The sequence below is a fragment of the Brachyistius frenatus genome, unplaced genomic scaffold, assembly GCF_029030835.1.
Source record: "Brachyistius frenatus isolate BFR_SWC_R1_liver_20210118 unplaced genomic scaffold, ASM2903083v1 Contig_403, whole genome shotgun sequence".
NCBI lineage: Eukaryota > Metazoa > Chordata > Actinopteri > Embiotocidae > Brachyistius > Brachyistius frenatus.
In genome coordinates this window covers 140,001-155,049 of record NW_027211002.1, presented here as the reverse complement: position 1 = coordinate 155,049, position 15,049 = coordinate 140,001, and the positions used below count along the sequence as shown (strand labels likewise).

The window sequence follows — 15,049 nt, the reverse complement described above, 5'->3', positions numbered from 1 at the left end:
TTATCAACTATTAATCCTAAGGGGTAGATGGAAGGCTGTGTTTGTGAATGAGAGTGAAAGTACTGTGCCAAACCAAAAGGTCACAGGAGGGGGTCGGCAACCTTTGGGGTCACATACTGTTGTTCTTTGAGGCATAAACAGGAACAGACGGCTGCCTGGAGGACTCCAGGGTGTGAAGGAAGACAACCACCACCTCCACCAACCAACAAAGGACACATGCATTTTTGGTGTCTGGACTATAAGAAGACTGGGTCAGGGAAAGTCAGGAGGTCAGACTTCGTGAACTGACACATACTCTGTTGTGGTCAGGGAAACATAGTCTGGACCCAGAGCTCTGTAAACTGATTGTTCTGTTGCTGTTAAATAAATATCTTGAAGCCTGACATCTTCTCCTGTTGCCTCATTAAAGAACACGCAGGACTGGGGGCTGACACATGTTGGCTTTGTACCAGCAGGAGCCCGAGTCCAACAGGTCAAAGGATGCTTGGAAGCTCATGAAACTTGGCACATACAGTGAACCCTCGTTTATCGCGGGGGTTACGTTCCAAATAGAAACCGTGATAGGTGAAATCCGTGAAGTAGTAACCTTTTTTTTTTTTACAATTATTATACAATGAAATACTCCATAATACATTGAAACCAAAGAACAAAACCTTTTTACAAGCCCAAGCATTTGTTTAACAAATAAAAGTACTGTATAAATGTTTTTTTTATAAATAGCTACTGTACTGTAAAATAATAATTTTAATCATCAATACGAACTGAAGGCTTCAAATTGCTGAGATCGGCACCGCCCCACTGCGACCCGAGTCATTGGATTAGAACGGGAGAAAATGAAAAATGATTATGAAAACAAATACAAAGTACAGTAGGACAAATAGTGACTCGTGTATTTCACTGCTCTTCTGACTGAGCCGCTGCATCCTGACTCCGCTCTGCAGCGGTTCTTTCTTCTAAAGCCGGCGGTGCAGGTGTGGTTTTTCGAGAGAAGAACATAGTTATCGGTAGTTGTTGTCGCTCTTTTTTCTTCTGGGCAAAAAGATTCTTATAAACCGACATGCCACCATCGATTATTTTTAATTTGGCAAGCTGTTTTACGTACGTGTACATATTAAACCGCAACGTTATTGACAAACAGGTAGAGAAGAAGCGGAGAGACTGTTTAGCCAATCAGAATGCAGAACACAATGCACGATGCAAATCCGTGAAGCAGCGAGACCGTGAAAGGTGAACCGCGTTATAGCGAGGGTTCACTGTATATCCGGTGTGGTGAGACGATACATTTGATATGTGTTTTGCGAGTGGGCGTGGCCAAACGGCTCGCTAGGGCCCCTTACACAGATGCCCCAGCTGCTACATTTACCTACATGTACGAAATTCGGTGGACATGTGTATCACACCGAGATGTACAAAAAAGTTCCAACGCACCATTACGTCAACTCAACAGGAAGTCCGCCATTTTGAATTTATTCGCCATTTTTGGCGATTCCCTCATGTTGTACTTTAACGAACTACTACTACAGATTTTGTCAGACGGACTTGAAATTGAGTCTGTTGCACTCTTAACACGTTTGTAATAAAAGTTATCAAAATGATACATTTTTGTCGATCGGTGTGCCCGTGATGGCTAAAAAGTGACCCAAAAGTCATCCCATAACATGTCGTTCAAAACCCTGAACCCTGAACCTGAACCTGAACCCTAATCTTGAACCCGAAACCTGAAACCTGAACTGACTGATGTCACAGCCGTATGCTTCAGTGTTCGTGAGGGCTGAAATGTTATAAAAGATTCAATGGGACACTCCATCATGACATCACATGCTGCTGCATCGCCATTGAACAAGAAAAAAACACCACACCTCAGAATAAATATATGTGTGTATGTGTGTGTGTTTGTGCTGGAAGGGTTGGGGTGTGGGGGAATTTGACATTTTCTCTTTGGTTTCCATAGAAACCATGATGTAAGCCCGGGCAGAGGGGCCTTCTTTCTCTTTCATTGCATTGTGTCAGAGTGTGAGTGTGTGTGTGTGTGTGTGTGTGTGTGTGTGTGTGTGTGTGTGTGTGTTACTGTCTGTGTCTGTGTGTGTTACTGTGTGTGTGTGTGTGTGTGTGTGTGTGTGTGTGTGTGTGTGTGTGTGTGTGTGTGTGTGTGTGTGTGTGTGTGTGTGTGTGTGTGTGTGTGTGTGTGTGTGTGTGTGTGTGTGAGAGAGTGTGAGTTTCAGGCGGTCGGCAGACAGATTCCACTCAGTGGAGGAGGAAGACTTAGTTTTTAAAAACAGCAGCAGAAGTCGGGAGAACTCGGAGGAACTCGGAAGAACTCGGAAGAACTCGGTTTCTCTGTGGTTCTGTGTAGGTTCGCTTCTTCGATCAGTTGCAGTTTAAAGTGTAAGAACTTGAATGTTTTTATTCTGAATCTTTGTGTCTGAATGTTAGAGTGCAGTTCGTTCTGCATCCAGCGGGCGGCGTTGCAGAGACACTTTATTCAGGAGAGTCTTTGTGTTTGTGACCTACTTCTGTTTAACAGACCGGTTCAGTCCGGTCTGTCTGGACTTGATCCGTCCTGCTGCAGACAGAAAACACAGGGGGACATGGGGACCTCACGTGTACTCCTGCGTGTCCTCATACGTGTCCTCCTACGTGTCCTCCTACGTGTGGTCCTACACGTCCTCCTACGTGTCCTCCTACGTGTGGTCCTACACGTCCTCCTACGTGTCCTCCTACATGTCGTCCTACGCGTCGTCCTACGTGTCCTCCTACGTGTCCTCCTACGTGTCCTCTGTCAGATCCACCCCATTCATCAGGGTTCAGGAAGACGTGTGGACCAGGTTCCCCTGGTCACAGGTCTCACCTGGTCCAGGGGAACCCGGTCCAAGGGAACCCGGCTTGTCTTGACTTTGGAAATAAATGACCTCACCTGGTTTCAAACTCAGAAACAAACATTGAGCTCCGCCCTCTGGTTCTGTTTCTTTTTCTGTCTGAGGTTCTGTCTCTGGTTCTGTCTTTAGTTCTGTATCTGGTTCTGTTTCTGTCTGTGGTTCTGTCTGTGGTTCTGTCTCTGGTTCTGTCTTTAGTCCTGTCTTTGGTTCTGTTTCTGTTTCTGTCTGTGGTTCTGTCTTTAGTTCTGTATCTGGTTCTGTTTCTGTTTCTGTCTGTGGTTCTGTCTTTAGTTCTGTCTGTGGTTCTGACCCGTGTCTCCCAGCTGCTGATGTCCCCCCTGTCTGTGTTGTGCTTGTAGCTGGAGGAGCCTGAAGCCCTACTGGACCTGGTTCTGGAGGTCCACTGTCAGAGACTGGAGGAGCAGGACCTGCTGCCCTGTGTGGGACCTGCAGTCCGGACCAGAACTAGTGTTTGTGTGTTTGTTTGTTTGTGTTTGTGTGTGTGTGTGTTGGTTTGTTTGTTTGTGTTTGTGTTAGTGTCTACGGTGAGGACCTCTCTCTCACTTTCTGTCTTGACCAGTCCAGCTTCATCTCATCCCCCTGATGACAACACCGCCCTCGGCCCCGCCCACACTACCACTGGCCCCTCCTGCACCACCATTGGCCCCGCCCACACAATCATCGGCTCCACCCACACCTTCACTGCAGCGTCATGGCTGATCCGGAGGTCTCAGATTTACCAGGGGAGATGGGGGTGGGGGCCGGGCCCAAAAGTTCTCCGACTCCTCATCAGAATGGCCGCGTGGACTCGATACCGGAACACCGCGTGGTCTCGGTACCGGGACACCGCGTGGACTCGGTATCGTCTTTAGTTCTGCTTCTGGTTCTGTCTGTGGTTCTGTCTGTGGTTTTGTCTGGTGTTCTGTCTGTGATTCTGTTTCTGTTTCTGTCTGTGGTTCTGTCTGTGGTTCTGTTTCTGTCTCTGGTTCTGTCTTTGGTTCTGCCTGTGGTTCTGTCTTTAGTTCTGTATCTGTTTCTGTTTCTGTATCTGTATCTGTTTCTGTGTCTGGTTCTGTCTCTGGTTCTGTCTGTGGTTCTGTTTCTGTCTCTGGTTCTGTCTTTGGTTCTGTCTGTGGTCCTGTCTCTAGTTCTGTTTCTGTTTCTGTCTGTATTTCTGTATTTTTTTCTGTTTCCGTTTCTGGTTCTGTTTCTGTCTGTGGTTCTGTCTCAGGTTCTGTCTTCAGTTCTGTATCTGGTTCTGTTTCTAGTTCTGTCTGTGTTTCTGTCATTGGTTCTGTATGGTTCTGTCTTTAGTTCTGGTTGTGGTTCTGTCTGTGGTTCTGTTTCTGGTTCGTTTTCTGTATCTGGTTCTGTATCTGGTTCTGTCTTTACTTCTGTCTGTGGTTCTGACCCGTGTCTCCCAGCTGCTGATGTCCCCCCTGTCTGTGTTGTGCTTTAGCTGGAGGAGCCCGAAGCCCTGCTGGACCTGGTTCTGGAGGTCCAGTGTCAGAGACTGGAGGAACAGAGAGCCTCCCTCAGCTTGCTGCCGGACCCAGGACCTGCTGCCCTGTGTGGGACCTGCAGTCCGGACCACAACCCTTTTCCCGGGCTGGACTTCTACTACATGCTCATCCACTACCAGGTACGCACTCCTGAAGCGGATCATCTCCGACCTCCAGAACATCTGGACCGACCTTTATGTCCCATTGTGATGAGGGACTGTAGCTGTCACTTCCTGTTTCCTGTCTGTCTCTCACCCTGTCTATCTTTCTGCAGTCTGACAGGATGGAGGATCAGAGGTGCCCCCTTCCAGACCTGGATGATGTGGCTCCTGAGGGTCAAGAGGATTTCCTCCATCTGGTCCAGAGGGTCCAGTCCCGGAGGATGGACGAGCAGAGAGCCTCGCTGCTGTTGAGACACTTGGAGGACGAGCATGCTGCCGGCTCCTCCCCCCATCATTATCATCATCATTGATGAAGAGCAGCGCCTGGAAGTGGTCTTCAGAGCACCACAGTAACAGAGTTCAGAGTCATGACTCTGGACCTGTATGTTGTCAGGAGGATTTAGACTGAAACCAGAACCTAGACTGGTCTGGACTCTGACAGGAAACTGAGATCTATGTAACATCCTGCTTCAGCCACATCGAGGGTTCCCCCTTTTTTAACTTCATACTGAGTAATATTTTGATTTTCCCGCCTTGTTTGGGGAATTCAGTAAACATGTTGATGTGTTAAGTTTTCAGTAATGATGATTTTGACTATCAAAGAAGGCGGGATTAGAAACGCTACCCCTGTCATCTCTGGACTTCAATAGAACAATAAGACTTAAAATAGACTGGGCCCGACCCAGGACCTGGATCTGGTGTTGGATATAGACCTGGTTCTGGACATGGACCTGGTTCTGGACATCATATCTGGTTCTGGACATGAACCTGGAACTGGTTGTGGAGATGGACCTGCACCTGGACCTGTTCTGGTTCTGGTTGGAGCTCCCTCTCTGTAACTCAGTGTTTGAATCAATGTTTCTTTATTAATTGTCGAAAATGTTTAAGTTTCTCTAACAAACACTCGTCACTGCTTTTGTTTCACATTTCCTCAAAACAATGGGAAGCTCAAGGTCAAAGGTTGACCAAAGTTTAACTGGCTCACAAGTTTGATTTCTCAGCTCAGTGACCTCATCGATTCTGAAAGAAGCATTTAAAGGGGTTAGCATGCTAACATTAGTAACCAGACGAATAAATATAATCAGTCAGGTGATCAAACAATATCAACTGATTGATTTAAAAACCTGAGGGTAAGCATGTTGTTTATTTCAGCTTCTTTAAGAAATCAACAAACAAACATTGTACTTTGTGAACAAATTAAAATAATTTTAATCCCAAATCTTAAACATGAAAAGGTTCATCAGAACTTCTAAAAGTTCTCTGATCTGATTAGATCATCCTGATTGATCCTGATGATCGATGTGATCGGGTCGAGTCTGACGGTTCAGGTTATGAATTACAAACTTCAGTGTTGAGACATTTACAAACGTGAAATAAATTTCTGACAGATGGAGAATTAAAAAGATGCTGCAGAGTTACATACCTGCTGCTGCCACTCTTCTCTGCTACTGTTTCTACACCTGTTCACAGGTTTGTTTACATGTTTGAACAGGTGAGAACGGGTGGGAGCGGGTGAGAACGCGTGAGAATGGGTGAGAACGGGTGAGAGCGGGTGTTAGCAGGTAAAAGATAACAACCAAAACTACATCAGACAGGATTTCAGATAATTTAGAACACATTAGTTTGAACTGAAGAACCCTGAAAGTTCTTTAAGAACCTGAGGAACTCTAGCTGAAGAAGAAGTTACCTTCCTTCAAAATAAAAGCCTGATTCCTGTTGGAACAGTGAACATGTCCACATAATTTTGGTCAGTTCAGGGGGTAGTTCTCTGCTGTGCCACCAGGGGTCACCGTGATAACGTCACACTCTGTCATATACACGTTACCACAGCAACAGCTGGTGCCACCTGATGCTGCTGTCAATCATCCAGACATCATCAAAGGGCTGCAGCAAGGATCAATTGATCAGTAGATAGAGATCATTAGATAGATAATAGATAGATAGATAGATAGATAGATAGATAGATAGATAGATAGATAGATAGATAGATAGATAGATAGATAGATAGATAGATAGATAGATAGATAGATAGATAGATAGATAGATAGATAGATAGATAGATAGATAGATAGATAGATAGATAGATAGATAGATAGATAGATAGATAGATAGATAGATAGATAGATAGATAGATAGATAGATAGATAGATAGATAGATAGATAGTGATTGATAGTTTCATTGATTGAAGAAGATGAGCAGCAGAGAGGTGACGGATTACCTGACTCTTCATCACATCAGTCAACTGCTGGAGGTGAGACAGAAAGACAGAAAGACAGACAGACAGAGACACAGACAGACAGACAGACAGAGACACCGACAGACAGACAAACAGACAGATAGGGAGAGAGACAGAAAGACAGACAGACAACCAGAGACAGACAGACAGAGACACAGACAGACAGAGAGAGACAGAAAGACAGACAGACAACCAGAGACAGACAGTTGTCTAATGTTTGTCCCAGAGTCTCTTGACAGGAGTCCTCTATCATCGTCCTGAGGACCCCGTCAGCTTCCTGACAAGCTGCCTGATCAGAATCAGACGTTTTGGGGGTCCTGAGTCCATCCGCTGGGACACCTTTGCCCACCTGGACAGACACCAGCTGACTCCGCCCTCAAAGACACCGTCTATGAACCCCCCCATCACATCTTCAACATGTCCCCCAGTGTCCACCGCGAGACCCCTAAAACCTCCACCTCCACCAGTGTCTTCTGGATCCGTTAGACAACATGGACCAGAAGGACCTCCATCTGGACCAACAACTGGACTTCCACCTGGACCAAGAACTGGACCTCCACCTGGACCTCCACCCGGACCTCCACTTGGACCTCCACCTGGACCTCCACCTGGACCTCCACCTGGACCTCCACTTGGACCTCCACCTGGACCAAGAACTGGACCTCCACCTGGACCTCCACCTGGACCAAGAACTGGACCTCCACCTGGACCTCCACTTGGACCTCCACCTGGACCTCCACCTGGACCTCCACCTAGACCTCCACTTGGACCTCCACCTGGACCTCCACTTGGACCTCCACCTGGACCTCTACTTGGACCAGCAGTCCACACTGAAGTGACAAAACCAGATTTAAAGACTCACAACCAAGACGGTAAGATGGTGTGTAAGGTGAAAGACTTGAGGAGAGAAATCTGGAGTCCAACGATTATAATGTCTTCGGTTTAACGTGTCTTCGGTGTCTTTGGTGTGACGTGCCATCGGTGTCGTCAGTGTCTTCGGTGTAACGTGTCTTCGGTGTCTTCGGTGAAAGTCTTGTACATCTTCATGTTTTTCCATCTGAAATTTACTTCTCATTCAGTCTGACCATAAAAATATCTCCTGTGCCTCCCCTCAGCTCCCCCCACTTGTCCTCCTGGTCTTCCTGGTCCTCCTACTTGTCCTCCTGATCCTCCTCCTTGTCCTCCTTGTCCTCCTGGTCCTCCTCCTGGTACTCCTGGTTATACTAGTCCTCCTGGTACTCCTGGTACTCCTGGTCCTCCTCCTGGTCCTCCTGGTCCTCATCCTGGTCCTCATCCTGGTCCTCCTCCTGGTCCTCCTCCTGGTCCTCCTCCTGTAGTCCACTCTCAGCTCTCAATAGATTCAGACTCTGACATGACAGAGAGTTCTGGACTTATCCAGGAAGTCAGCATCGTCCCTCTTCAGAGGCCACGCCCCCTCATCATCTTCATCATCGGTAAGAGAATCTGGTAGAAAACCGAACCAGATCTGATCCCAACCTCATGACCCTCTTCCTCCTCCTCCTCCACTGTGACAGCAGAGAGACAACCGGATATGACACATTCCTCACCTTGTCATGGTAATGTTCTATTTCTCTGTCAGGCGGACCAGGAAGTGGGAAGGGAAGTCAGACAGCGAAGCTAGCGCACTACTTTGGTCTCCGAGGAATCTCATTGGCCAAACTGCTCAGGAGGCAGCTGCTCGGCGACGCCTCCCCCAGCAGGAGGTGGGAGGTCATCTCACAAGTGATGAGTCATGGAGAGGTGGGATCACAGGTCAGAGCCAGCACACACCAGACCTGGACCTGGACCTGGACCTGGACCTGGACCTAGACCTAGACCAGACCCTGACTCTGACCCTGAACCCGACCACGACCCTGAACCAGACCCTGAACCATACCCTGAACCATACCCTGAACCAGACCCCAACCCAGACCCTGAGTCCGACCCCAACCCCAACCCCGACCCTGAACCCGACCCCGACCCTGAACCTGAACCCGACCCCAACCCAGACCCTGAACCCGACCCTGACCCTGAACCAGACCCCAACCTCGACCCTGAACCCGACCCCGACCCTGAACCCAACCCCGACCCTGAACCAGACCCCGAATCCAAATCCGAATCCAACCCCAACCCAACCCAACCCTGAACAATCATGTGAACCTGAACCAGACCCTGAAAAAGAAACAGACCCCGACCCCAAACCTCGAACCACACCCCAAACCCGAACCCGAATCCGACCCCGAACCATACCCTGAACCCGACCCTGAACCCAACCCTGACCTTGAACCCGACCTTGAACCCAACCCTGACCCTGAACCCGACCCTGACCCTGAATCCAGACCCAACACCAATCTTGACCCCTCTGACCCTGACGGAGGTCGTTCAGGGAAATTGTCGTACATAAATTGTCTCTATCGGTAGGAGGACACAATCGCTGAGCTGAGGCGGCAGCTGATTGGTCGGCAGGAGGCCGCAGGATTCATTGTAGACGGATTCCCCAGAGACATCCATCAGGCTCTGAGCTTCCAGGAGCAGGTACGATCATTCAGAGCAGCTCCAAACTCAGCAGGTGACTCACTTCCTTTTCAAATTCAAAGCTTGCAGCAATAAATCTCTGAAACAAACGTGAGTTCAACCACACGTCTGGTGGACAGATGAATATTTCACTGGATACAACGACAGGTAAAACACACACAATGAGGTCGTAGGTCACCACAAATGTTAACGCTCTGCCCGTCCTGTAAACAGATTGGATCACCTGACCTGGTGATACTGCTGCTCTGCTCCAATGAGACGCTTCGCTGTCGCCTGCAGCGCCGAGCCGCACAACTTGGTCTCCTCGGAGACAGTAGCCCCGCCCTCTGGAGACGCCTGGACAAATTTCAGAGGGACATCATCTCCATCAGCAGATACTACAGACAGCTACACCTGCTGACACAGGTACACCTGTTGACACACCTACTGACACCTACAGACACACCTACTGACACCTACTAACACACTTGATGACACACCTACTGACACACCTACTGACACCTGTTGACACCTACTGACACCTAATGACACACCTACTGACACCTACTGACATGTGCAGACACACCTACTGACACCTGCTGACACCTACTGACACACCTGCTGACACACTTACTGACACCTACTGACACACCTACTGACACCTACTAACACACCTGCTGACACACCTACTGACACCGACTGACACCTAATGACACACCTTCTGACACACCTACAGACACACCTACTGGCACACCTGCTGACACACCTACTGACACCTACAGACACACCTACTGACACCTACTGACAGCTACTGACACACCTGCTGACACACCTACTGACACCTAATGACACACCTTCTGACACACCTACAGACACACCTACTGACACACCTACTGACACCTACTGACACCTGCTGTCACCTGCTGACACACCTACTGACACCTGCTGACACACCTACTGACACCTGCTGACACATCTTGTCTGTCTGTAGGTGGATGCTGACAGAGACCAGGAGGTCGTATTTGCTGATCTGAGTTCAGTTATCAAAGAAAAAGTTTGTCCGAAGGTTCAGTCAGGTATTGATTGATTGATTGATTGACTGACTCACTGACTGACTGTCTAACCGACCAACCGATCGATCGATCAATTGATCGATTGATTGACTGATTGATTGATTGATTTGGTTCTTAAATAAACTGTTTATTTGTCTTGTTGTTATTGATTGTTGTAATGACTGTGACATTTCATCTGATCAGTCTTTGATCATTGATCAGTGAGACAATAAAAACACTAATCAGCTGATCAATCTTTGTCTCCAGATACTGCTGATATCCCAGAATGCAGCGGGGCTGACGCTGCTCCTCCCTTCAACATCACACCTGTCAATCAATGATGTGAAGCGAATCAATCGGTGATCATTAAGAAGTCAGTGTCGTCTGTGGCCATCATGATGTCAATTACATGTGAAGCTTCCTGTGTTGTGTCACTGTGTGTTTTCACTGGGAACAACAACTCGTCATCACCGTGGTAACCACGTCAGCAATGATGTGTCAAACATGTGACTTCCTATTGTGAGATCGAAGCAGTAAAAGTTTAAATCATGAAACTGTGGAACATGTTTGTGTGTCAGAATCATGTTGATCATGTTTATTCTCAAAATAGAACTATATTCTGAAAATTATAGTTATAAAAACCTGACAGTTTTGAAGTCTGTATTACATTAAAAGTAAAAACCTGAAGAGACATTTTTATTTGACACGACCTGCTCGTCTTATCTGTTGCCTGAAGGACACAGAGAGCATCATGGGTAATCACACCGCCTTATCACAGCTGGAATGTTGATGAGTTTCCACATGTGACTGTCACCGTGGGAGACAAAGAGCCTGAAATAGATCGCTGAGAGGACAGGAGGTGTCTCTGATCACGTGACTTGTCTGTCCTGGATCTGAGAGGCAGCAGAGATGAAGGGTGTAGGACCACCGAGGACCACCAGGGATTCCACAGACTCCCATTGAAGAATCTTCTTATCACTCAGTGTTTCTATTCCAGTCCGCTTCCATCTTTGGTCTGCTGCTCTCCCTCCTCTTCCTCCCTTCTCTTCCTCCCTCCTTCCTCTTCATCATTCCCTCTATAAAACCGTCCTTCGTCCTTCATCTGCAGCTCAACGGCTTCATGGCTCCAAAGAAGGTGGAAGCGAAGAAGACAGAGGTGAAGAAGGTGGAGGCGAAGAAGGAGGAGGCTCCTCCTCCTCCCAAGCCTACAGAGGCGGAGCCTAAGGCTGCAGAGGCAGAGCTGCAGAGCGTGGTGTTGGAGTTCAGTCCGGAGCAGATCGAGGAGTTCAGAGAAGCCTTCACGCTGTTCGACGAGACGCCAGGCGGCGAGATGAAGATCCGTCTGTCTCAGTGCGGGGACGTCCTGCGGGCGCTGGGACACAACCCGACCAATGAGGAGGTGCTGAGACTGCTCGGGAGGCCGAAGGGGGAGGAGTTTCACGTCTCGCTGCTTCACTTTGACAGTTTCCTGCCCATCCTGCAGATGGTGGCACGCTCCAAGGAGAAGGGTACCTTCGAGGACTTCGTCGAGGGACTCCGCGTCTTCGACAAGGAGGGCAATGGCACGGTGATGGGGGCGGAGCTTCGCCATGTGCTCGCCACGCTGGGAGAGAAGATGACGGAGGACGAGGTGGACCGTCTCATGGCGGGACAGGAGGACGCCAACGGACACATCAACTACACCGAGTTCGTCAAACACATCATGGCCGGGTAGGACGGACGGACAGACGGACTTAGTGTCATCATGTCTCTCTTGTGTCACAGCTCCGAATGTCCAAAACAACAGATGTCCTTCTGTCTGTCCAATAAAACAGATGTCCTTCTGTTTGTCCAATAAAATAGATGTCCTCCTGTCTGTCCAATAAAACAGATGTCCATTTGTCTGTCCGATAAAGCAGATGTCCTTCCGTCTGCCCAATAAAATAGATGTCCATTCAGTCGGTGTCAGGTGACGTCCTGTCCCACCAGGACCGTCACAGGAAGTCCTTCCTGCCCAGACATACATCAGTCTTCATATGAAGTGTTGCACATGTATATTTCTACACGTGTTCACTGACATCATTAAAACACATGAACCCCCCTGACCAGCAGGTGGCGCCATAAAAACATGTTGAACAAAAGAGCAGGCTCAAAGAACGGACCAATCAGGAGCAGGAACCTGGTGAAGAGGAAGTAAACAACAGACAACCAGCAGAGACCAGAGGGTTATAGTGAGGTATGTAGAGCCTGAAGGTTGTCAGAGTAACCCAGGTGTCTATCAACCTGGCCGGATCACTATGGTAACTGATGCTGCAAACTTAACCTGGTTATGTTGGAGATATCGGATCAAAACGTAAGAAAGTACCACCTACTGACCAATCAGATTGCTTTGAAATATGACATCACCGATCAGAGAAGATCCAGTGGAGTTCCAGAGATCAGAGACAGAGAGACAGATAGACAGAGACAGACAGAGAGACAGAGACAGACAGACACAGAGAGAAACAGAGAGACAGACACAGAGACAGAGAGAGACAGACAGACACAGAGATACAGAGAAACAGAGAGACAGAGACAGAGAGACAGAGATAGATAGACAGAGAGAGAGACAGACAGACAGGCAGTCAGTCCTCTGTGTGTTTCCTGTTATATTTTAATATTTTTGTTTTTACTGAAATCATCCAACAGCTGACTGATGAACTAAATCCTGATGATTTTATATTAATAAGATGTGACAGTAAACCTTCCTGCTGCTTTGAATTATGATTTTATATTGATGTATTATTTGCAGCTGAAATGATGAGACTAAAACGTTCATACACGTCATGAGAATACATCTAATAATACATTAATTTAATGAAATATGCTCATGTGATCAGTCCGATCTTGCTGTGATCGTCATGGTGATATTATAAGTCTTTAAACTTCGTCTACATTCACACAGTCGCAGATTGTTTCCACATCCTTCATCATTCAGCTGCTTTCAGTCGGATTATTAGTTGAACTACATCGTCAGTCATCCTGTCCATGTCTGTGATTGGCGAGATGCTACAAACTCCTCCTCTTTTATGTGAACGTGGTCCGAGTCTGAAGCAGGAAGAGTTCACAGAAAGATGATACCAGTCGGAGTACGATGATCTGACGGACACTTTCATCTTTGTTGATCAGATAAAGAACATCTGGATCTATTGAACCTGATGTAGTAGAACATACTCTGACTCTGTTTACACCCTCTGACATCTGTTTACACCCTCTGATATCTCTGTTTACACCCTCTGACATCTCTGTTTACTGTTTACACCCTCTGACATCTCTGTTTACTGTTTACACCCTCTGACATCTGTTTACTGTTTACATACTCTGACATCACTGTTTACACCCTCTGACATCACTGTTTACTGTTTACATCCTCTGACATCTCTGTTTACCGTTTACAGGTGAGACGTGTGACATGCCGCTGCAAGTAAATGACAGAAGAAGCAGGAGGTCCAACAGTCATCTTTTATTGTGAAAGCGCTACTTCCTGTCCAACACATTTAACTTCTGCTACAGTTTGTTAAAACATCTGAAGAAGAAAAATATGCTATCATAGTTTAGTGTGTTAGCATGCTAACATTAGCATCGGTCTCGTGAACATCTTACTGGGTCACAAACACCAAAACCACATTTCCCATCAGGCAGCTGGGCAGGGAGGCTCTGTGATGGTCAGCCAATAGGACGCCCCGATCAGGCTCCTGATTGGTCTGTACATTACTTGACCCCTCCCTCACCATGCTCCGCCAGCTCCGCTCTGATTGGCCGGCTCTGTGCCTGTCTGTGTGTTGTGATTGGCCAGCTGGGCGTAGAGGTGGGACTTGAGGAATCGTGGGTAACTGTCAGTCTCCATCAGGCCAAAGATCTGGTCCTGGGCCAGCTGGAAGGAAGCGGTGCTGATGCCAAGATGCAGGCTCTGATTGGTCGACTCTCTGACGGACGAGTCCACGTTGACCTGGAGACAGAAAGATGCTGCGTCACATGAGCTGTCATTGGCCAATCAGAGGACAGACAGACAGAAAGGTATCCTACCTGTCTCACTGCATTCGTAGAAATAAACTCATCATAGACTTTTGCAGATCTGGCAACCATCTTGCTGAAGGGGTGTGTCCTCTTAAATCTCTCCACAGCCAACCAGAAGTCGAGGTTCTCCTCACTGAACTCTGACTTCAGGAAGTGACGGAACACAGCTAAACCATCTGACCAATGACAGAGATCAAGGACACCGTTTAGCAAATAGGGACAGTTTTAGTTCTTACGTAGGCTCCTCCCCTTGCTGATGATAGGTTGAACACAGGAAGTGGTTTCTCTTACACTGATTGGTCAGCAGAGCTTCCAGACTGTCAGCCCACCTCAGGACCTCCCCCACAGATGGTCTGAAAAACAAAACAAACAGAACCATCAGGACCCAAACAGAACCTACCAGAACCATCAGGACCCAAACAGAACCAAACAGAATCATCAGGAATTAAACGGAATAAAAGATAACCTACCAGAACCATCAGGACCCAAACAGAACCACCAGGAACCAGACAGAATCATCCAGAACCATCAGGAACCATAAAGAACCACCCGGAACCAAACAGAACCACCAGGAATGTACTAGAAGTATCAGGAAATAGACAGAACCAAACAGAACCATCATGAATAAACAAAACCAGCAGAACCCAAACAGAACAGCTTCCAGCTTGTCGG

The 15,049-nt window shown here is 47.6% G+C and overlaps 4 protein-coding genes across 6 annotated transcripts in view; 3 read left to right on the top strand and 1 right to left on the bottom strand.

Moving 5' to 3' along the window:
- Positions 1-2,095: 2,095 nt before the first annotated feature.
- gpsm1a (G protein signaling modulator 1a) lies at positions 2,096-5,094 on the top strand. Its single transcript, XM_069724980.1, has 4 exons — positions 2,096-2,385; positions 3,236-3,735; positions 4,336-4,518; positions 4,653-5,094. The coding sequence occupies exons 2-4, from the start codon at positions 3,589-3,591 to the stop codon at positions 4,848-4,850; spliced, it is 528 nt and encodes a 175-aa protein (XP_069581081.1). The 5' UTR covers positions 2,096-2,385; positions 3,236-3,588; the 3' UTR covers positions 4,851-5,094.
- Positions 5,095-7,653: 2,559 nt separating this feature from the next.
- LOC138636744 (adenylate kinase isoenzyme 5-like) lies at positions 7,654-10,893 on the top strand. Its single transcript, XM_069724953.1, has 6 exons — positions 7,654-7,660; positions 7,892-8,230; positions 8,377-8,549; positions 9,198-9,311; positions 9,525-9,716; positions 10,610-10,893. Exons 1-6 carry the CDS (start codon positions 7,654-7,656, stop codon positions 10,703-10,705), a joined length of 921 nt encoding a protein of 306 aa, XP_069581054.1. The 3' UTR covers positions 10,706-10,893.
- Positions 10,894-11,462: 569 nt separating this feature from the next.
- On the top strand, positions 11,463-12,069 carry LOC138636761 (myosin light chain 3-like). 3 transcript variants are annotated; one of them, XM_069724979.1, is made up of 2 exons: positions 11,463-11,477; positions 11,556-12,069. In XM_069724979.1, exons 1-2 carry the CDS (start codon positions 11,463-11,465, stop codon positions 12,054-12,056), a joined length of 516 nt encoding a protein of 171 aa, XP_069581080.1. In that variant the 3' UTR covers positions 12,057-12,069. The 3 variants fall into 3 exon arrangements, with proteins under 3 accessions (XP_069581080.1, XP_069581079.1, XP_069581078.1); XM_069724978.1 differs by having other exon boundaries at positions 11,520-12,069; XM_069724977.1 differs by having other exon boundaries at positions 11,463-12,069.
- A 1,749-nt stretch (positions 12,070-13,818) lies between these two features.
- LOC138636747 (regulator of G-protein signaling 3-like) overlaps positions 13,819-15,049 on the bottom strand; it is a 12,516-nt gene continuing 11,285 nt past the window's right edge. The window contains exons 15-17 of the mRNA XM_069724957.1: positions 14,669-14,730; positions 14,387-14,553; positions 13,819-14,309 (exon numbers count right to left, since the gene is read on the bottom strand). Of these exons, the coding sequence (XP_069581058.1) occupies positions 14,088-14,309; positions 14,387-14,553; positions 14,669-14,730 (451 nt within the window). The 3' untranslated portion in view covers positions 13,819-14,087. The remainder of the gene's footprint in view (positions 14,310-14,386; positions 14,554-14,668; positions 14,731-15,049) is intronic.